The following is a 23,276-nucleotide window of genomic DNA, read 5'->3' as shown; positions in this document are numbered from 1 at the left end:
TCCATCAAGACTAACAATAGTATGCAAAGCAATACAGTTCAATGTAAATATAACACAGCATGAAGTAAAATAAAAACTCATATAGGCAAGAGTGTGTGTCACCAGTCAAATTATTTTTGAACTATTATTAAAACTGCACTATTTTAGTTCATTCAAGGTTTTTAAATACCTGTATATGCTTTGTTAATGAATTGTGTATCCTTAAGCAGTTATGTGTCCTAGTATTTCTTATGAAAATGCAAATATTTGAAGAAGTAGGCTATAGCAAAGAACAATCAGTTGATCAGTTTTATTCTCCCATGATAACCTGAGAGGAAACACTGATGATCACGCTTTCTCTGTGTTCATATGTAAAAATACAGACAATATAAGATCATAGATATGTGCCTGCAAATGTCAGTATAATATATTGTAATCTTTATGAATGAGCTTGGCTTGGTTTGGATGAGGTAGAAAGATACAGCGAATGACACAAGATAAAAATATATCATTGAAATGAAAGAAAAGTAGAGATGCTCAAACATTGTAATATCAGATTAATATACAAATCTAAATGACAGTAATCGGATTGCAGAAGTTCAGAGATAGTTCTTTTGAGATTTCAGATTACATTTTAATTTACCGCCTTATATATCTATGTCAAGGGATTACATCATTCTTTCATTATTTGTCTAGCCATGGTGCTCTTCCAGTACGGGCCTGCGGGCGCTGCTCTCTGTCTGCCCAACAACTGCACTGCAGTGCCAGCAGGTTATGTAAGTCCCTTGTCTGTGCGTGTGTGTCTACCTGATGTGTGTGTGTGTGTGTGTGTGTGTGTGTGTGTGTGTGTGTGTGTGTGTGTGTGTGTGTGTGTGTGTGTGTGTGTGTGTGTGTGTGTGTGTGTGTGTGTGTGTGTGTGTGTGTGTGTGTGTGTGTGTGTGTGTGTGTGTGTGTGTGTGTGTGTGTGTGTGTGTGTGTGGTTGTCTACCTGATGTGACTGTGTACGTGAAATTGTGCAACAGAAATAATACAATTGGAGACTCTTCATGTGCATTTTGGCAGCAATACCCTATTACCATTCTTCTGTTATTTCTGTAAATACACAAGATTAAACCGATTATTTAACATTCGGCATTACAAGCATACCGTCATTAACCAGAAACATATTCTAAGTAGTACGTCAATGTAGTAGATGCTATGTGAGGGTTGGAACAGAAGGCGAAAGCGGCCATGCCCCTATATTTAAAAAGATAAATTCTGCTCTCTTGGCTGGATCAAGGGATTTCAAAATTGGTTTCCGTTTATTACTTTTAATATTATAGGCTCTTATGTTGAGATAACAAGTTGATTACAGGTGATATTCAGAAAGTGTCCATAGGCTAAAAGTCTAAGTAGCCTGATGAGTGCTTTGTTATCTCATAAACACTTATAGTGTTTAGTCTTTAGTTATTATTGTAAAATGACTAAAACCAAGCCGCGGTTTATTTTTAAACGAAATTACAAACGCTTTAATGAGCAAGCATTTCTTCATGACATCTATCAAAGTGATTTAAATTTAGTGTGTTTTATGGATGATGTTGAACCGGCATGGGATTATTTTAAGAAGACTTTTTTAGCCATAATTGATAAACATGCTCCTACTATAAGATATAGAGTGAGGGGCAGAGACAACCCCTGGTTTAATGACAGCATTGCAACTGCAATTAGAGAACGAAATGAAGCATGGATAAAAGCAAAAAGAAATAATAATGACAAATGTTGGTTAAATTATAGGGTATTAAGAAACAAATGCACAAGACTAATAAAAACTACAAAAAGTGAGTATTATCTGAATTTAATAAATGAAAACCTCAGTGATCCTAAAAAATTTTGGAAAGCTATTAAATCTTCTTCAGGTGATGTGCCACCTCCCGCTATCCCTGAATTCATTACAACAAGCCATGGTGAAGTTAGGGGTAAACAAAGCATGGTAGATACTTTCAACGAGTACTTTATTAATGCAGGAAGAGATACTCAGTCAACACTTCCAGCCACCCCCATGGATAGTGGAACCTCCATCATTGATTCATCTAATGAAAGTCTAAATAATTTTAACTTCACTCCAATATCTGCCGCGGAAGTACAAAAGGCCCTGTTGGGGTTGGACTGTAAAAAGTCTGCTGGGCCAGACCAGATTGAGCCATATTTTCTTAAAACTGCTGCGAACTTGATTGCTAGCCCTATCTCCTCCATCTTCAATCTTAGTCTACACTGTGGTTCTATCCCAAAGTCATGGAAATCTGCATTTGTCCTTCCACTTTTAAAAAGCGGAGACCCTTCGGTTTTAGATAATTATCGCCCAATCTCCAGACTGTCTGTCTTGGCCAAACTGCTTGAGTCTTTCATAAATGAGCAACTAAAACATTTCTTATTTGACAACTCCATTTTGAATCCCACTCAGTCTGGCTTTCGACAAGGACATAGTACAATTACTGCTGTAACCTCAGTTACAAATGATATCTTACATACTTTAGATAACAATAAGTCTTGTGCTGCTTTATTTATTGACCTTTCTAAAGCATTTGACACTGTGGACCATCACCTTCTCCTGCAGAGATTGCAAAGTATAGGCTTTAGTACCTCTGTATTAAGCTGGTTCACTAATTACCTGAGTGGTAGAACTCAGTGTGTGGCATTGGATAACTGTACCTCATCTTTGCTGGAAGTAAAAATGGGTGACCCACAAGGGTCAGTTTTGGGCCCCATTTTATTTTCCATTTATATAAACAATTTAGGTAGGGACTTAAAGCAAACAAAGATTCATCTTTACGCAGATGATACCATTATGTATACATCTGCCACATCAGTCAGTGAAGCAATTACATATTTACAGTCTGCATTTAGTGTAGTACAAAAATCTCTGGTAAGCTTAAAGTTGGTACTAAATGCTACAAAAACTAAGTCAATGATTTTTACCCGTTCACGCTCTCCAATAAACATCACTTTAACAACTCAGGATGGTACGATAATAGAGAGAGTATCGTCTTATAAATACTTAGGTATCTGGCTTGATGATCAGCTGTCTCTCGGGGTCCATATTGTGAGCCTTTTAAAAAAACTTAGACCTAAATTGGGTTTCTTTTTTCGCATGAAAAAGTGTTTTCCTCATTTAGCAAGGAAAAGGTTAGTGCAGAGCACTTTCTTATCAGTATTAGATTATGGTGACCTCATTTATATGCATTCTTCCTCATCGCTATTAAACAAACTAGATGTAATTTACCATTCAGCCCTGCGCTTCATCACAGGTGCCCCAGCTAGAACTCACCACTGCATTCTGTATGAGGCTGTACAATGGCCCTCCCTCTCCCTTAGAAGGAAACTACATGCACTGATTTTTATTGCGAAAGCACTAATGGGTAAACTACCCCTTTACATTTTAAATTTGCTTTCCTTCCATAACAGTGTTTACAAAACAAGGTCATCAGAATATATGTTATTAACCACACCACCACTAACAAGAACACAACTGGGTACAACAGCTTTCTCATCATATGCACCAAAGGTCTGGAATGAACTTCAAGCCACTCTAAAGCTGGAATCACTCCCACCACTCAGTACCTTTAAAAACATGTTTTAATCAGCTCTAAAAGAACACTGCAACTGTTTTTAACCTGATGCCTTTTATTTATTTTTTATTTGTTTTTTTTAACTGTATGTATTAGCTTGTTTTTATATAGCCTGTTATGAAGTGTAATTTTAGCATTATAGTGTCAATTGTGGTGTACTTTGTTTGTGTGTGTGTGTGGCCTTGTGCAAATTCTGCAACTTCTTTTCTGCTGCCTGTCTTGGCCAGGACTCCCTGTGAGAAGAGTTACTGTAACTCAATGGGACCTTCCTGGTGAAATAAAGGTTAAATAAAAAAATAAAATAAAACACTAGATAAATAATAACCAAAAAAAATAGCCTTGTATAATAGGCCTATTCTTGGCTATATAGGCCTACAGATGTCGGTATGGCTGCTCTAGGTTAGGTTTGAATTCAAATGCAAGTGATTTATAGGGAAAAACAGTGTAGCCTACTTGAGCACCACCACTGGAGTTCCCATGAGCAAGGCACTAAATGATCAACAGGTAGAGACGGTAGTAGGTACAAGAACAAAGTTTTTCCATTCAATAAAAAAAAAGGAATCAACTGTTTTGGTTCCCATTTTCTCAGGTTATTACGGTAATTGCTCTGTGGACCACGCCCCCTGAGTTCAGTGGTACTCCATGCAGGAACAACAGAGCAGTCTCTACCAAACTGTCCTCCTCCTGTTGCTGTGACTGACCAAGACACTGACAGGTGAGGGGAGGGGGTGCACATTTATACGCGTCTCTGCACTGTCAAATCAATAAGCTAACAGTTTATTTTCCAAGCTACATGGCTAGCAGGTCGAAAGATATGACCAACTACGTAGCCTACGTTAGCTATCATAAGTTCAACTACCGCTACCGTTATAACAGTAGCCTAACTCATATATTAACGTGATGCTTTTCGTACTTTTGTTGATAACCCGGCTTTACAATGCCATCTCACTAATACGGGAACATACATTGTCAGATTGAAATGAATGACCCACTCGTTCTTTCCTTCAGTAATTCAACTTGAAGGCACCGCCCACTGCAGCGGAATATGACAGGGGGCCGCTTGTTGTGGCACAAGATGTACCACACTTGATATGCTGTTGTTTTATTGAAATACGGTGCATTTTGCGTTTTGGTGAATGACACGTATGCCGAATGGTTGCGAAGCTCCAGTTCACGTAATTGGGGCTTTCCAGTAGGTTATATGAGGAACAAGAGCATGCTGTTAAGCGAGGCAACATTTGAATTAGAACTATTTTGAGTGGAATTCGGAGTCCAGCCGCAGTCCGGGACGTTAGCGTTGCAGGTTCACTGCATCTCCGTGGCGTACCTGTCATCCTGATGTGATTGTACGTCTGTGTGTCAGCGCCTGTCACATGTTAGGACCCGATATGTACCGTGCAGGCAGAACATTGGGGCGAAGAGTTTTATAAATAGTGTGTGTGACATTAACGGCTGGATTCCTGACCTTGCTCTGTTCGGGCACTGCGCATGCTCAGAGGGTTCAGTGACTGTGGATGCATTCACCCGCTCCAGTTAGAACCACAACTCTAGAACCCACTCTGACCAGAGGTGGTAGGCTCATAGTTATAACCTTCCTGTAGTAAACCTAGGGCCATAGAAACAGCTGCTATTCAGGGTGCTTTCAGGGACATCCAGGAAGTGCTTGACGAAATAAAACAAACTGTATTGCACCACTGACTGCTGTCATGCCAGATGTGTAACAGACCATCAGTTGCAATGCAGTTTCTAGATCAGGTTGCTGATCATTAATGTTTGATTGTTGTCATTAAACTGTACATTTGAGAAGGTGAAATGAGCCAGCCTTTACCTTTAAAAAGGTTGCAAAGGCTGCTGACTGATCACCAACTGACTGACTGAGGAAACTGTGTCTTATTCAGTATTTAGCAGCGGTTAAAGTACATACTTAACAGCTTGCACGTTGCATGTCTCAGTCAACTCATTCCCTGCGTTCCAAATCATATACTTTTTCTTTTTACCTCACTACATACTAAAGTACAGAAGAGTATTACTGCCACAGGACAGCAAAATAAATCAGATAAGGAAGATCTATTTTCGTTATATCGAGAAATGTCAAAAATAAAGACGAATAGTGCTATTGGAGTTAGTGGGGCATTTATGTATTTTCACTGAAAATGTTTCAGCATACTACAATGCATGTATTAGGACATCCTAAATCTTTTTCTGGCACACTAAATAGTAGGGAAGTATCTATATTGGAACGCAGGGTTAGTCACGTAGGCCTAGATGTTGACATGTTTCATCTTGTGCGAATGCTGCTCATTTTGTTGAGTGCATCTTGTGTTCTGGTTATGTTGTCATAACTTGACCTATAGCTGGCTGCTGCATCTGAAGTTCAGTCACAAAGGATTTGGACCCCAAGCTTTGTTATTTTTCTTATGATGCATTAAAAATGCTGTACAATGTATCGAAAGTGAAGCATTATCGCCAATGTTGATATTGTGTAGACGCTAGTGGTTGAGATGGTAAAGGGCATAGATGTAAAAATATAGCTCTTGGATTATGTGTTAGCCAGATGGGATTTACATGAAGAAAAGCCAGTGTGTATCACCACAGATAGCGATGCCAATGTGATGAAGTCCACTGAACTCAACTACTGGGTCGGACTAAAGTGATGTGCTTTGTTATGCCTGGCAGAACAATATGCATAAAGGATACTTACTGTAGTAGTAGTAGTAGTAGATTTTTATTTGATATGGACATGACAATATCATTGGACGAACCAGATGCATTGTTTTCAGTGTATTAGCATTAATGCTAGTTTATGCTAGCCTCCTGTCCACAGGAGGCTTTTTAAAAACAACAACAACAAAAAACTAAACAAGTCAGAAACAAGATCAAATACTGATGGGGGCAAAACTGATAATTAAAAGAATCAAAATGCAGTATACAATGGAGTACAGAGCAGCAATATAATGATAGTCAAATATATACATAGAGTAAAGAAAAGGCAGCATGATCAGACAATAAACCAGTTGTAAATGATTTGTGTGAGCACTGTTGATTTGACTTGAGCCTGTCTGAGGTCTATGTTGTCAAGTCAAAGCAGAAAGACATTACAAGGGTAAACTCTCTATATTTAAGTATTTAGTATTTTTTGTTAAATTATTGCAATGGATATCATCATCGCACTATTCAACGATGTCAACGAAGCCCTGCTATATAGATTGTGGCTATGTTGTCTGTTGGTGCAACTCACATGATGAAAAATATATATGCTCTATGCATACCTACAGCTGTAAACAGTAGAGCAGAAGTGATCAGTTACCTAAGTATTACAAAAGATGGTGGCTTAACTGTAAGGAAGATTTCCTAAAAAGAACAAGTTGTAATGTATTTGGCCAACTGTGTCAGTGCAAACATGACATCACCAGCACTGGGGCCTTAATGTCATTAATGATTGTAGAGAGTGCTGTTGCCCCAAAATCTCCAATAGGTTTTTCTGGATTTGGGTTGACACCTGCTGATTGAAAGCACATTTTGAGATTCTACCAAGAAAACTTGGGTTGCGTTCCGAATCGCATACTTTCTACTATATAGTATGTAGAAAGAAGATTTAGGATGTCCCGATTCTTGTGGCCAGATTTAGGATGGTTAGAAGTACCCAGATGTCCTACTTCATGCGGCCAAGATTGTTAGTGTTGAAAACTGCATCCTATTTGGGCAATTCTGACCCACAATCCAGTGCGCACGTGAAGTGACGTCACATCGACGAAGTCTCCATATGAAAACAAACAGGGATGCGACGGATATAAAAGCAAGAGGCAAGATCAAGGCGCAATGTTATGATGAAATAAGAGAGTAAAGTATGTCCCAATAGTATGCCTACTGCATCCTAACTAGATTATTTTTATCGTCGGATGTAGTATGTAGAATAGAAAAAAGAAAGAGTATGAGATTAGGAACGCAACCATAGTGACTGACTAGTTCCTGCAACTTGTAGAGTCTGATGCAAAGAAACAAAGCTGGTCTGTTCCATAGAGGCTGTTTGAATGTGTTGCACAAACACATTGTCACTGTGCCAACATACTTTCAATTATATTCTTCCTCCCGGCAAAGTGAGAGACTTCCCCAATAGGAGCCTGAACATTAGTTTAATAGCAAGGGTTTTGTGGTAGAGAAATAGTTTAAGGCTGGGGGGGGTGGTGGGGGGCTAGGACTTGACAAGCCTAGGCTTCTTCCTATCCTTTTTCAAATGGTTCTAGTGTGTGTTATGTTGGCTTTTGATCTTGTTTTATTTAATTCATTTTAAAAAGTCATTTGAAATAAAGGTTCCATTTCATTTTGTTGAGTAACCTGTACTTTCGGGGGCGGCAGTGGCGCAGTGGGTAGGGCGGTCGTCCTCTGGAGTGCAGGGTCGGAGGTTCGATCCCCCGCCTACCCGCCACATGTCGAAGTGTCCCTGGGCAAAACACTGAACCCCACATTGCTCCCGATGGTTCAGAGGGCGCCTTGCATGGCAGCTTCTACCATCGGTGTATGATTGTGTGTATGAATGGGTGAATGTGGTACGAATTGTAAAGCGCTTTGGGGATGAAAAAAAATCGGCTAAGAAGCGCTATAAGTCAAGTCCATTTACCATGTACTTTCCTCTTTCCCAGGGGGCCAGGGATCAGTTCACCGCGTAGAGATCTTCCTAAGATGTTGCCGCAACACCTGAAGCAGATCAGAGTCCTAATGCTTAACGAGAAGGAGAATCTAGAGAGGAATCTGTTCAGGCTTGAACAAGGTAACCAATGTCTCAAAGCATATCGGCGTGTGCATTGTCTGGTATGATAGAGTAGGACCCTGCTTCTGTACTGTTACTTCTCATACACTGCCCCGCCCAAAAAAAATCACACACTCAAATATCTTGTTGGACCATCTTTAGCTTTGATTACGGCACATATTCGCCCTAACACATTTTCATAAGCTTTATTTGACACATAAGGTTGCTGAACCTGACCAACTGAAGCAACCCCAGATCATACTGTACACTGCCACACAGGCTTGTACAGTAGGCACTAGGCATGATGGGAGCATCACTTCATCCACCTCTCTTCTTACCCTGATGCACCCATCACTCTGGAACAGGGTCAATCTGGTCTCATCAGACCACACAACCTTTTTCCATTGCTCCAGAGTCCAATCTGTATGCTCCCTGCAAATTGAAGTATTGTATAATGATAATATAAAGATAGGTGGTTGTCTGAAGGCTACACATCTGAATAGTCCATATCCCTTATGTTCTCTTTGCATTGTGTTTGTGGAAATGCTCTTACTTTCACTATTAAACATAGCCGGGAGTTCTACTGTCGATATTTAAAATTTTGTTTCCACCAAATAATTTTATTTATTTTAAGTGATCTTCCATCAAGATCATGCAAGATTTTTTTCTAACCACATTTCTTCCTCAAAGATGACGGTTCACCACTATATACACAGGTTTTAATAATGCGTTGGACAGTTCTTAAAGAGATCCTATTATACTACTTTTCTGGTCTTAATTTCTTATTAAAAACTGCTATAGAGCAACCTGACACGAATCACATCACAAAAAACTATGTAGATTTTCGGGACACTCTTCCTCTTACCCTAGCGAGCACAGCAGTCTCTCTACACACTGCTTTGAGCTTCTCCGCCCCTCCCCCCCCTGCTGCAAACCCCACTCCGTTGTGATTGGTTACCTTCCTTCCAGCAGCGGGAAATTTTCAGGAAGGTGGGGGCATGCAGCCGGAGCTTGCCTGAGCGGCAGCATTACCATATATGGAAACATGACAGAAACAACCCGAGCGTGACAGAAACTATCCGGAAATTTGAACGAGTTCGGCTCGACCGGCTGCCATAGTGTTTAGTGCTCTGCATAGCCACCCCAGACGGTCAGCAGGGAATACGTCGAAATGCATGTACGTAATTATTTGATACGCTAGTATGGTTAAACATGACTATAAATCATTATAACAACGTTTATAGGTCATAAAAGTCAAAAAGTATCATAGGTCCTCTTTAACGCATTTTTAGTAGTTTCATCTTCTCCTGAGTAGTTTTCTTTTTTTTATGCAGGCCAATAATTTCACCTTTCCAAAACCACAGCATATGTCTTCTGACATGGATGTTTAAAGGTTCAGTAAGCAAAATGGTTCTTTTAGCTAACTTCCTGTCAGTTACTGCAGTTAGCAGTCCCCTGCCTCGTCCCTACGTCACCACATTAATGCACTGCGGTCTTCAAGCAGCGAGTTAGCTAGCATTATCTCAGGTCCGTAAGTGCGATAAAACATGATAAAAACCATCAAAACAGACAATAGGAAGGATTTTTATCTGCTCCGCCAGTAGGCGCATACACATTCACCCATCTGTCGCTCTGCGAGTGCACCGGCAGTGAGACGCGTGCCGGTTTGTAGCGTTCTCTCTTCTGATTGGATATCAGTTGTGGGACCCCAGAAAAGTTTATTTGCCGATTACATACAGAGCAGGTGACTAAGAGATCGGCTTTATGAAATGCGCACACTATATAAGTGATCACTGTATAAAAATAGAGCAATTCAACATGTATATTAACATAAATATATCCCTTACTTCACCTTTAAGAAACAAGCACATCAGTTAAGGTTACATAACTTGTTGCCAACTGAAAGATATTAATAACTGCAGTTTCTGACCGATGGAGGGCTCTTGCCTATTCGCTTAATAATCAATGTATGTTGACAGTGTTTCCTGCAGCGCATTATAGTTAAGATGGCCGCCTGAACAAAGGCCTTTGAAGAACTTGTGGGAAACACAGGTTCATGATTTGGGTTCAAACTGTTGAGCTGGACATGTTTCAGTACCTTTCTGAATGTGCCCATATTCAAAGCCCAACATCCTTATTGTTCCCTCCAGAATTGGAACAGTTGGCTGAGGGAAATATTTGATTGAAAAATGTAAGTGTGTTTAAACTGGCGACCAGTGTAATGCTCAAGTATACAGTAAGCATATACAGTAGATACACACAGAGGCAGTCATTGAGTTAGAGTTACTGAGTTAGTTGAATGGCCTTGGTTGAGGAAGAACACACTTTAAACAGGCTTCCTCTTTCCTTTACCACTGCCTGTACGCTCTCAAATCGTTAGCCTCATAGCATAATTTCCTAAATCATATTTACTCTACTCTACTTTTACTCTACATCTACTTTTCATTAGCCTAATAGCATGATTGCCTCAGTCATATTTAAGGGTTATAGAGTAGGGTACAGTAGATGTAGAGAGTAGATGTAGAATAGAGTAGATGTAGAGTAAAAGTAGAGTAGAGTAAATATGATTTAGGCAATTATGCTATGAGGCTAACAAAATGTTGCATCTGATCATTAGCTGACCTTACTGCTGCCTTGCCTGTGTGCGCCCCTCACACTCTTCATAGAGTGGAGCAGCCCACCAACAAGCAGGAGGGTTCCACTTGACATTTACAGCCCTGTGAACCTGATAGGGATTGTGTTGGCCGCCTCTTAAACAGGACTAAATATAGACCCAGCCTGGTGATGGTCAGGACTCTAGAGGATCAAGAACTTTTCTGGCTAATTTCCCTTTGAGTGACTGTGTGTGTGTGTGTGTGTGTGCGTGCGTGCGTGCGTGCGTGCGTGCGTGCGTGCGTGCGTGCGTGTGAGGTATTTCTTTTGTTTATTTCATAGAACACTCTCTCTCTTTCTCTGTATCTCTTTCTCTGTATCTCTTTCTCTGTATCTCTCTCTCTCTCTCCCTCTCTGTGGTTGTGTGTTGAAAGTGAGATTGTCCTGTCCTGTGACAAAGTTACAGCACAGATGGGATGTGGGTGGGTGGGTGGGCGTGCGTGTAAGTCCCAGTACAGATGAGACCATTAAAGGCCAGTAAGACACGAATAAATATATTTACTCAAAAGGTACAATGGATACAAAGAGTGACATAACCATATAAATGTAAACGTGCCATATGTTGATTGAAGTCCAACTGTGTGTGTGTGTGTGTGTGTGTGTGTGTGTGTGTGTGTGTGTGTGTGTGTGTGTGTGTGTGTGTGTGTGTGTGTGTGTGTGTGTGTTCAGGGTTTGAGCTCCAGTTCCGCCTGGGTCCCAGCCTCCAGGGGCGGAAGGTCAGGCTTCACACTAACTATCCCCTGGATGGACAGTGCTTTGATAGGAAGCAGTTCCGTGTGTTGCCCTGGAACTACCCAACAGGCAGGGACGATGACTCTGATAAGTACTGCTCTCTGGACCTGAAGATAGCCGGATCCTATCAGTACTACTTTGGATATGGGTAAGACAAACAACTCTTCCATCTCCAGGACAGTATGCTATTATGTCTTAAAGGGATAGTTCAGTATTTTGAAGTGTGATTGTATGAGGTACTTATGCATAGTTAGTGTGTTACCTAAAGGCCAGGACACACCGGTCCGACTTCCGACCGTCGCCAGAAAATGAAGTCTGCCGGTGCAGGCAGCTCCATTCTCCCCGACGCGGTCAAAAAAATGCGAAGAACACACCGAGCCCACTACAGACTTGCCGTACGTTCTGCGCTTGCGCCGGGTGACATTAAGTAGCCGTTAATAATGTAGGCTGTTATTATAACGGAGAGAATGCATGCTGCAGACACACACACACACACACACCTGTGGCCGCTCCTCGTCCAAACTACCTTGACTATTTCTGAAAACATGTGAAAACGTTATGCACGGACAATCTAATGCTGTGTGCTGATTGTGTTTAGCCTACATAACAATCCGAACATTCTCCGATCTTATTGATAGCTTCCTAAATCATGTTTGACAAAAGTGAAACTAATATCTGCTCCGCTGCCGTGGCTGAAAAGAAGCCTAACGACATCTACGACGGCCGACGTCACCGAACACACCCAACAGATTTGTGTCCCGCCCCCTCCAGACTCTCCGACCATGTCCGATGGCCGATTATCAGGCCGGTGTGTCCTGGCCTAATGGAGATGGCCATCAGTCACTATAAGGAGTTTGGGCAGATGTGGCTGTAACAGAAGTCAGCCTTGTACTGTTGCAGAGGGGGACAGAAGAAAAACTGTTGTTCGCCACATATACAAAAGCTTATTTAAAAATAAATATCGGTTCAATTGTAAAGATTGTTTTACTGTTGTTTTGTGGACTGATGCCGACATTTCTGCACTTTTTTGAAGTTTAGTCCAGACATGTATTACTACACCAACTTGTAGTACAGCATATCAGTCTGTAAATCCGCACTGAAGAAAAAACCTAGAACAAGTGTACACTTGAACCGATATTAATTTTTAGGGTCAGCATTTATATATGTATGGAGAAAAGGCGTTTTCCTGCTGGCCCCCACTGCAACAGCAAAAGACTGACTTCTGTTAAAACCTTCTCCAGTATCGCTGACTTCACCTTTAATCCACCTGTGAGCTGGTAATGAGAAGCACCTCTTCACCTTGCCTGTGACCATTGTCTTTCCATTCAGCCTTGTGCATGTGATTCCCTTCCCCACAGAGAGGCTGAGCGGTCGGGCAGTGGCTACATCGTGGTGGACCCTGTCCTCCGCGTGGGAGCAGACAACCACGTCCTCCCACTGGACTGCATCGCCATCCAGACATACCTGTCCAAATGCCTGGGACACCTGGACGACTGGCCGGACAGGCTGAGAGTAGCCAAGGAGGCAGGTCTGTGTCAATGAGTCAGTGCCATGCTAAGAAAGTGGGCGCTGACATCTCATTAACATGTCATTATTAGCAGAGGCTAACATTTACTCCATCAACTCAGTACATAAAGAGTTAGGGCTGTGTCCATCAGACAGGTTTTTTTTAAAGGCGGAGCTCTCTGTGCTCCTCTCGCTGCGCTCTGTGCCAACCGCTGGTGGTTAAAAAAAAGAAACGTTGCTGAGCAGCGCTTTTCTTCAACAATTCTAATGTTTTTAACAAACAGCGCTCGGAGCGCTCCTAAAAGCGTGAGGCGCCGGGAGCGTTTAAACCTCAACGGTTTTTAATTGGCGCGCTGCTAGGGCGTCCTACCATAGAGAATGCATTGCAGACAGGCGCCTGCAGTGGGGATACTGTTTTATAGTTCATGTCAACAAATTAGCAGCTGAATCGAATTTTAAAGGTCACATATTCGGTTCATTTTCAGTTTCAAAATTGTAATGTGGGTTTCCACTAGAAACTGTTTTCATGGTGTAGTGTCCAAAAAAACTTTATATTTCTCACAGTGCCATTGCTGAATCTGGTCTCTTCAGCCTCTGTCTGAAACCCTCCGTTTAAGAGCCTGTCTCTTTAAGCCACCATTATTTTTCTGGAGTAGATTCAGGGGTATCTGGGGGTGTGCTTATCATAGGTGGAGGTAGTGCTAAGTTAGGTTAGTAATGAAGAGGCGTGGCTTCTCCACTTAATGTCATAAGGAGGGGGAGAGAAGAGAGAGGGCTGTTTTATCATACTTTGGAAGTCTCTAGATACACTGGGGACCCATGTTAATATAGACAACATGTAAAAGTGAATTTTGCATACTGGCTGAGCTTGTTGTTGGTGATGTTAGGGAGGTCCATTCCACAGCCTGGTGGGCAGCCACAGTGACGAGACAGAGTTATCTGTGTAGCTATTCAAACCAGTGTCCCTGACTCCAAGAGAATGTCTGTGACCTTCCGCCTAGACCTGGGAGCTCAATGGATCACTGACAGCCAGTCTATGCTTACAGAACAGTATTATAGTCCGCTAGACAGGACCCGTTGTTATTATTGGTAGTAATGTTAAACAGTATGGGGCTTGGTTACTCCTTTAACCCGAGCCATTACTACAGCACTCTGTGGAGGGTGCAGGCTAACTATCAGGAGCAATTTAGGATTAAGTGTCTTGCCCAGGGACACTTGGACAAGTGGCGGGGAGACGGGGGATCAAACCACCGACCCTGCAGTTGCGGGTCGACCACCCTACCCACTCATAACGCTCCATTTGTGGAACTAAATAACACTTTTCTTGATAAAATAAAAACCAGTATGGGGCTTAGTCACCATGTTTCTGTGTGCTTGTCTCACAGGTTACAACATGATCCACCTCACGCCCCTTCAGACTCTGGGAGAGTCGCGGTCCTGTTACTCCCTGGCTGATCAGCTGAGCCTTAACCCTGACTTCAGCCCAGAGGGGGAGGGCTACGGCTGGGAGGAGGTGGGCAAGCTGGTGGACAAGCTCCAGAAAGAATGGAACATGCTGTGCATCACAGATGTGGTGTACAATCACACTGGTGAGTGACTGGTGTGTGTGTGTGTGTCTGTGTCTGTGTGTGTGTGTGTGTGTGTGTGTGTGTGTGTGTGTGTGTGTGTGTGTGTGTGTGTGTGTGTGTGTGTGTGTGTGTGTGTGTGTGTGTGTGTGTGTGTGTGTGTGTCTGTGTCTGTGTGTGAGTCTGTGTGTGTGTGTGTGGCTCTCTATATTCACACTGCTGAGTGTGTGGAGTGCATCTGTTCCCTTAAATGTGGGGTAAGCCATTCACTTTTAGTCAAATCAGTGAATCACAATCTGCTTCCTGTCTGTTCTGTGAGTGTACTGAAAGACAAAGCTGGTGTTAATACACAGCCTAGGCTCTGTAAACTGGTATGTAAACAAAGGAAATGCAAAAAAGGGGGGGGGCCTCTTTGTTGTGATAATCACTGGAGATATTCACTGATTTCCCTGCGTTCCAATAACGTTACTATCTACTATTTAGCATAGTAGAAGAAAATGTATGATGTCCCAATTCTTGTGGCCAGATTTAGTATGTTTTTTAGGATGTCTACTACATCTGGCCGAGATTTTTAGTTTTGAAAACAGCATGCTATTTGGGCGATTCTGACCCACAATCCATTGCGCACTGGAAGTGACGTCACATCGACGGAGCCTCCATATGAAAACAAACAGGGATGCAACGGATATAAAATCAAGAGGCAAGATCAAGGAGCAATGTTATGATGAAAGTAAATGTTTGTCCCAATTGCATACATACTGCATCCTAACCAGATCATTTTTATGGTCAGATGTAGTATGTAGAATAGAGAAAAGAAAGAGTATGGAACGCAGGGATAGTCTCCAGAAGCGCTGACTCCACCTTTTAAAGAGCAGTTGCAACACCTGCCTATGATATCTTTGAGTTAACATTGACTATGACCTGTTTACAGTTAAAGGGCTGACCAGGTGTTTACATGAATGTAGGGTCAGGAGTCCAGAGGCCTTTCCCTTTACATTGAGTTCACTAACCTTATTCTACTGTATATAATCAATGTGAAATGAGTTTATCTGGCCAAGGGACAAGATCCAATCAGATCAGATCCAATGATTTTGAAACTTCAGACGGTTGAGCCAACTCATTATCTCTTGTTCATCTCTCATCATTAATATAAGAAAGTGTATCTTTAATATTATGTACACAACCTCAACATTCTGAGTTTTACATACTACATACTAAGAATTTCAAGCAAAAACAGCTCTGCCAACTACTGTAATTGTCTGTCATACAAACAAAACAAAAGCAAGTCACTCAAAATGTTGATTCAGTTTCTCAAACCTGTCTGAGAAACTTATTGAACAAAAAAATAATAAGTTGGCACAACTTACTTTACTTTTTGGAATTGTTAGAATGTAGAACTCAAAACCCAAAGGTACATTACATATGAATGATAAGTTACCTCAACAGAATATAATTAGTTAGCTCAAATGTAGGCAGTTTTAGTATCAAAAATACTAAATCTAGTTTAGACAGTTGTCATTTTTTCCAGTGTAGGGACTATGTCATAAGTTTAACCAGGAACTGTGTAGTTACATAAGACCTGTCAGAGATACACTCCTCTCCTAACAGGGTGAAGTGAAGACACTGATGTGTCAATGTGTGTGCAGAGAAGTGTGAGATGTGGAGCCAGTGTCTGACGTTGCTCATAACTTTCATTTATTAAGGTTTCACTGGCAAAATATGTTCCAGAATCCATCCAACATATAACTAACAACTCTGCGTAGGACTGTGGTTAAGTTGATTCAAATACTAAGACTATATAATCTCCCAGTCTCTCTCTCTGTCTCCCTCTCTCTCTGTCTCTCTCTCTCTCTCTCTGTCGCCCTCTCTCTCTCTCTCTCTCTCTCTCTCTCTGTCGCCCTCTCTCTCTCTCGCTCAGTAACATTTGTGAGAAAATGGACAATATAGGGTAACAACAACATGACATTCGATTCAATTCCTTTCCACCAGTTAGACTCCACCTATTCACAATAATGGAGAACAGACGTTTATTAGCATTAACATCTGCACTGTTCAATGATTTACCTCACTCATTAAGAATCACACGCACAGTGATGACATGAGGTTAAGACATTAGGAATACACTCATGTATAACACAGCGAGGACAGATTAGGTGATTTATTTTTGATTCACTGGGTTGTGATCTATCCAAATCTTTGCTAAACTGGTTTGTGCTACACTACATTCACAAGCAGGAAATAGGATGGAAAAGAACTGAACACACACACACACACACACACACGCACACACACGCACACACACTGACACACACAGGCGCGAAGATGAAAGAAAAGTCACAGTCCACCCTCATCAGCAAATGCTCCCTCCATGTCACATTAAAGGCCAGTAAAGGTCAGTCAAAGGAGTCTGATTTAAAGGTTAACGGCTGACTGAATAGTTGATGGTACTGTCTATCTATAGATCTCTACACACGCTACAAAAAATGACAGGAATGTAAACAACAACCTATTATGAACCATAATATGAATTAAGTAATGGATGACATGTATGCACCGGACACTTTATCGGGTACACCTGTTCAATTGCCTGTTAAAACAAATAGCTAACCAGCCAATCCCATGGCAGCAACTCAATGCAGTTAGGCATGTAGACGTGGTCAAGACAACATGCTGAAGTTAAACCGAGCATCAGAATGGGGAAGAAAGGGGATTTAGGTGAAAACAGGTTTTTAAAATGAAACTTAAAAATAAAAATAAAATGCTATGTGGTGCGTGATTTTGATTGCGTATTTTCTCTTCGTCTTCCAGCTTCTAACAGTGTGTGGATCCAGGAGCATCCAGAGTGTGGCTACAACCTGGTGACGTCCCCCCACCTGAGGCCAGCCTGGGTGTTAGACAGAGCCATCTGGCACCTCACCACCAGGGTGGCAGAGGGCCGCTACAAGGCTAAAGGCCTGCCAGCTGACATCACCAAGGAGAGCCATCTCAATGTGAGGCCACACAGCTCAGCACACACACACACACACACACACACACACACACACACACACACACACACACACACACAGAGATACCGACACACACACACACACAACAACCCATGGGATATAATTATAGAATAATAATACTACACTTTATTTGTATAGCACCTTTCATACAATGAAATGCAGCTCAAAGTCCAAATGCTATGCACGGAGTCTTTTGCATTAAAATAGAAATTAAAATAAACATAAAAGATGGAAAATAATAAGACACACAGTAACTATAGGATAACATAAGGAAATAATGCATTTAAAGCCTACATACAGTACAGTACGTCTCTGATTCGCTTTACTTCAGTGGAGGCAATTTGAGACTTGATAAGCAAAAACTCTGAAAGTTCTTTGTCTGAGTACACAACTTAAGATGACATCGTTTACAGCAGCAGTCATTGGCAATGGAATTCTTAAGTCCCAGGCTCCTCTCAACAATACAATATAGTAAAATATATTAGAGTCACACACAGTGAAGAGAGCAACACCTGAGACACAAATACACACACAGGTAGTGCAAGGACACAGTGAGGGATTGATTGAGCTAACAATAAAACTGGTATAGTTGACTGTAAGCTTACTGTACCTTATGGATTGAACACTTTGTGTGTGTGTGTGTGTGTGTGTGTGTGTGTGTGTGTGTGTGTGTGTGTGTGTGTGTGTGTGTGTGTGTGTGTGTGTGTGTGTGTGTGTGTGTGTGTGTGTGTGCGCATGCGTGTGTGTGCGCATGCGTGTGTGTGTGTGTGTGCGCATGCGTGTGTGTGTGTGTGTGTGTGTGTGTGCCAGGCCATCCGCACCGTGCTGTGGCAGGATGTGTTCCCTCAGGCCAAGCTGTGGGAGTTCTTCCAGGTCCAGGTGGACAGTGTTGTGGAGCGGTTCAGAGCGCTGCTACAAAACGGTTCGTACCCCCTACTGTATCAGTGTCAGGGCTGTAACCACACACCAACATATCGTCATATCGTTACAGCCCTTGTATCAGTCAAGTATTTCATCATCGTAGTCTTCTTAACTCTATACAGGTTGCAACACACATAGAAAGAGCAGCTTCAGTGTCCACACATGATGCATTCAGGTGCACTGAACTGCTGTGTATAGGTCGTACAAATACGCTCCTCTGTAAACGCCTGTATTGATTCAAATAGAAGCATATCTGTGAGGCCAGACACACATGATGGGGACTAGTGATACATGTGGATAACACCCCCTTACGGGCAGACATCTTGTGTGTAGTTGAAAGCTCTGCACAGCACTCCAACATCTAAGACAAATGTTGTGGCTGTACTCGTTGGATAGAAAGATGCAGCACTGCTAATATGGACACTATGGCCCTCATGTATCAACCGTGCGTAGACCAGAAATGTGGGTGTACGCACATTTCCACGCAAACCTCAGCATTTATCAATATGGATGTGAGCGTAGGATACGCTCAAATCCCACGCCAGCTCTCAGCTCGTGTACGCAAGTTTGTAAACAGCATGGACTCGCAGTGCAGGCTGTGCCGGGTAGCCGATGACTTTGTTGGACAATTATTAGAAGATAATACAAATGCAGTGTTTGCTCTGACCGAAATAAAGATATTAATCACTTAAAAATGTGCAGCTTATGGTGTGCAACTGAGTAGGAGCACTGATTCAATAGTGCACACACCGGCCACTTAGGAGCGCTGCATGGGACTGCGAAAGGGCAGTTGTCTCCGTCTGGAGCAGCTGGGGGGACACTGAGGCATGGGGGCTGCATTCATTCAAAATGTTAACCACAGTATTAAATATGTAGTAGACATACACTGCTCTTTATGATAAAAAATACACGGCACAACATTCAGCTTAACATTTTATTTATTTTACGCACTTTTTAGATTCCTCTTTTAATGTGTCATTGATCGCTTAAGCGAGCGATTTATTTCCACCGTTAACCGGCACGTTTTTCCGATCTGCTGGTGGAGCAGGACAGTGGGTGCTCTCACAGCTGATCGTTGCCGGGTCGGCTTGTGCAGCTGACCGCAGGGCTGACCACGAAGGGCGACTGAAGGCTGCAGCAGCGCCATAGCAACCACCCCACATACACAAACTACTATGTCCACTCCACACAGTCTGAAATAAGCCGTGGATGAAAGACTCCCAAAACATTTAGGCCTACAACAACCAGTTTAATTTAGCCTAAATACTCATTTATTTTATATACCCTATGTTGTTTTATGGTTTGGTTTTTAAATAAAAAAAGAAGTTCCAATTATGTTTGTGTATGCTGTTAGGTGAGGGGGAGGGAGGGAGATCTACATTGTGGGCTATTTGCACTGAATTGCAAATTATGATATTTTAGAAGAAATACACTGAATTACAAGGGTGTAGAGAATGTGTATGATAAGAGCATTACAATTAGAAAAAATTATGAGACAAAAAGATATCAAGGGACATTTAGGCTAGAATAGATAAAAATGCGATTAATCGCGATTAATCGCGAGTTAACTATGACATTAATGCGATTAATCGCGATTAAATATTTTAATCGTTTGACAGCACTAATTATTATATAAATGTAAAATAAAATAAATAAGTGTGTGTGTTTTGTAGGATACCAGCCTGACTGTAGTAAGACTGGAGGGAAGAAGGGCCTGACTATAGTCCAGGACCCACATTTCCGTCGCTTTGGCAGCACAGTGGACATGGACTGTGCTCTGGAGATGTTTGTTCCTCACAGGTCAGTGTTAGTAGTCTAGCTCTCTCTCTCTCTCTCTCTCTCTCTCTCTCTCTCTCTCTCTCTCTCTCTCTGTTTTAGGGCACACTCACACTGGGCCCAGCTGATACACACCATGCTTAAACACAATTGCCCCCCCCACCCCCTCCATCCCCGCTGGCCTGGCCCGGCCTGCACTCACACTGCTCCTAAAGATCAGGGCCTATAGGCACCATTGCTTCTTGCCTATACATCATCACGTCGTAATACGACACACGCATTGATGTCATTACAATCCTTCTTTTAGTTTTGAAAACGTGAGGAACAAGGAATTTAAGAAGATTTTCAAATATAACAATGTTTGTCGATCCATTTTAAGCCATGAATCATAAAGTAGCAAAGCAGGAATACATGCTGTACACAAACACAGCATTCTTGTGACACAGCTACCCACTGTGACAAGTGTGAACAGGTTGACAAGCACAGGCCCCTTCACTCACTAGTAATGCTGACCCGGCAGCCACTGGAGAGGTTATTTCTGTGTGCGGTATGCACAGTACACATGTATGTATGTAGCTGAATGTAGTGTGTGGGTATTCTGTGTTTGACGTTACCTCTGTCCCTCTCTCTGTAGCTCCTCCCCCCAGCACATAGAGGAGTGTTGTGGTTGGCTGAGACAGAAGCTGAAGGAGCTGAACCAGGAGCAGCATCACATCATGCAGAAGCATCATGAGCAGGTGAGCTCACTGCTGACTGCACCTCCTCTATATGTAAAGGTCTGAGTGGGCTCTCTGCTTTTAGATGCTTGGTTTATGACTCTGTAAAAAGCCAAACAAAAGCCTCCACACTCAAACACCAAGCAGCTCAGATCACTGGCACCACTCAGAGCCATTCATGTAATAACACATGCATTTAATGAAAGACATTATGCAAAAGACGGTGACATGATGTGTTAATACTACGCTCCCTGTGGTGAGTGTGGATGGGGTTCACACCAGAGATGATCCGCTCCAGAGTTCACTCCCAAGCGGCCCCAGACCACCTCTTTGTGTGGATCAGAGTCTGGTTGTTTAGTGCGCACCAAAGACTGTGTTCAGACCAACCCAAATGAACCTCACCCAGGGCTTAAACGCTCCAGGGTTTGTTTCAACCACACTAAACAAAGCTGGTGTGAACACGCCCTTAGTGTCTCTGGCCCCTAGTGGGTTCTACAGAGCATTACTATAAAGTGTGGGGGACTGGAGACATGTGAAATGTTCCCAAAATACACAACTCATTCATTATGTTCCCTCTCTTCTTTCCTCCAGGCTGCCAACTGCATTGTGGGAAACGTATTGTATGAGCGTTTGGCAGACCACGGCCCCAAACTGGGTCCTGTTTGTAGGGAGAACCCTCTGGTTACCAGGTAACAGATTTAAAGACATGGGTTTAAGGAGAGATCAGAGGGAAAGGGATAGATTCAGTACCTGAAAGATCGAAGAATGACTTCTTTAACATACTGTTTAGGTCAGATTGACTCTCTATGGACGATGGCAGCTGGGGGTAAACCTTAGTAGTGTGGCAGTGCATTGGACCCATAGGCTCACGAACATGTGGATTTCTACTGAGAATGTCCTCACTGTGTTAGACAGAAACTAGCAGGACGGAAAAATAGGTTTTGATCTTTACTGAGGAATAACTTCAGTCATAACAAGAGGATGTTCTCCTCCTCCAGTCTTAAAGGTGCACCATGCAGTTCAGAGGAGGGGTTTAGTTTACATTTAAAGAGCCTGCAGCCAGTTTACAAAACACAATTCAAAACAGAACATTCTTAGTATTGAATAATTATACCATGGTAAATCAACAACAAAACAACACAATTCTTTCGGCCAATGGAACCAAAAGTAAGACTAGAATATGTTTGTAAACCAAACTGTGGGCCCTGCTGCTGTAAACAACAACAGTGAAACAGTCACTTTTCAGGAAGCTTTCTAACTTCAAACAGTGTTCCAGGGATCCAATCTACCTGTGTTTATTCAGTAATGGGAATATACCTTAGAAAAGGATCACTTATATGATGCACCAAAAGTTACATAGTGCAACTTTAATGTGAAACCTGTAATTTGTCTTATCTCTTTGTTGTTATCTGTGTGTGTGTGTGTGTGTGTGTGTGTGTGTGTGTGTGTGTGTGTGTGTGTGTGTGTGTGTGTGTGTGTGTGTGTGTGTGTGTGTGTGTGTGTGTGTGTGTGTGTGTGTGTGTGTGTGTGTGTGTGTGTGTGTGTGTGTGTGTGTGTGTGTGTGTGTGTGTGTGTGTGTGTGTGTGTGTGTGTGTGTGTGTGTGTGTGTGTGTGTGTGTGTGTCAGGTATTTCACCTACCACTATGAGGACATGACTCTGGAGCAGGAGATGCTGCTTCTGGACCAGCCAGACAAGTCCTGTCACTTCCTGGCTCACAACGGCTGGGTGATGGCCGACGATCCACTGCGCAACTTTGCAGAGCCAGGTCACTATATTCAACCTAAAGACATTGGCCCTCATTTATCAACCTTGCGTAGACCAGAAAAATGGGTGTACGCACATTTCCACGCAAACCTCGGCATTTATCAATATGGACGTGAGCGTAGGATACGCTCAAATCCCACGCCAGCTCTCAGCTCGTGTACGCAAGTTTGTAAATAGCATGGACTCGCAGTGCAGGCTGTGCCGGGTAGCCGATGACTTTGTTGGACAATTATTAGAAGATAATACAAATGCAGTGTTTGCTCAGACCGAAATATAGATATTAATCACTTAAAAATGTGCAGCT

The 23,276-nt window shown here is 42.3% G+C and overlaps 1 protein-coding gene across 2 annotated transcripts in view; it reads left to right on the top strand.

Annotated features, from left to right (window-relative positions):
* Positions 1-4,208: 4,208 nt before the first annotated feature.
* Positions 4,209-23,276, top strand: part of agla (amylo-alpha-1, 6-glucosidase, 4-alpha-glucanotransferase a) — a 41,470-nt gene continuing 22,402 nt past the window's right edge. For both annotated transcript variants that reach the window (XM_080034587.1, XM_080034588.1), the window contains exons 1-11: positions 4,209-4,299; positions 8,225-8,352; positions 11,653-11,863; positions 13,074-13,243; positions 14,607-14,810; positions 17,595-17,776; positions 18,605-18,716; positions 20,389-20,515; positions 21,126-21,228; positions 21,799-21,896; positions 22,834-22,973. In XM_080034587.1, coding sequence (XP_079890713.1) covers positions 8,265-8,352; positions 11,653-11,863; positions 13,074-13,243; positions 14,607-14,810; positions 17,595-17,776; positions 18,605-18,716; positions 20,389-20,515; positions 21,126-21,228; positions 21,799-21,896; positions 22,834-22,973 — 1,435 coding nt within the window. In that variant the 5' untranslated portion in view covers positions 4,209-4,299; positions 8,225-8,264. The remainder of the gene's footprint in view (positions 4,300-8,224; positions 8,353-11,652; positions 11,864-13,073; positions 13,244-14,606; positions 14,811-17,594; positions 17,777-18,604; positions 18,717-20,388; positions 20,516-21,125; positions 21,229-21,798; positions 21,897-22,833; positions 22,974-23,276) is intronic.

Source organism: Ammodytes marinus (genome assembly GCF_949987685.1).
Source record: "Ammodytes marinus genome assembly, chromosome: 9".
NCBI lineage: Eukaryota > Metazoa > Chordata > Actinopteri > Uranoscopiformes > Ammodytidae > Ammodytes > Ammodytes marinus.
The sequence above is the reverse complement of the archived record's forward strand: the minus strand, read 5'-3'. Positions and strand labels throughout refer to the sequence as shown.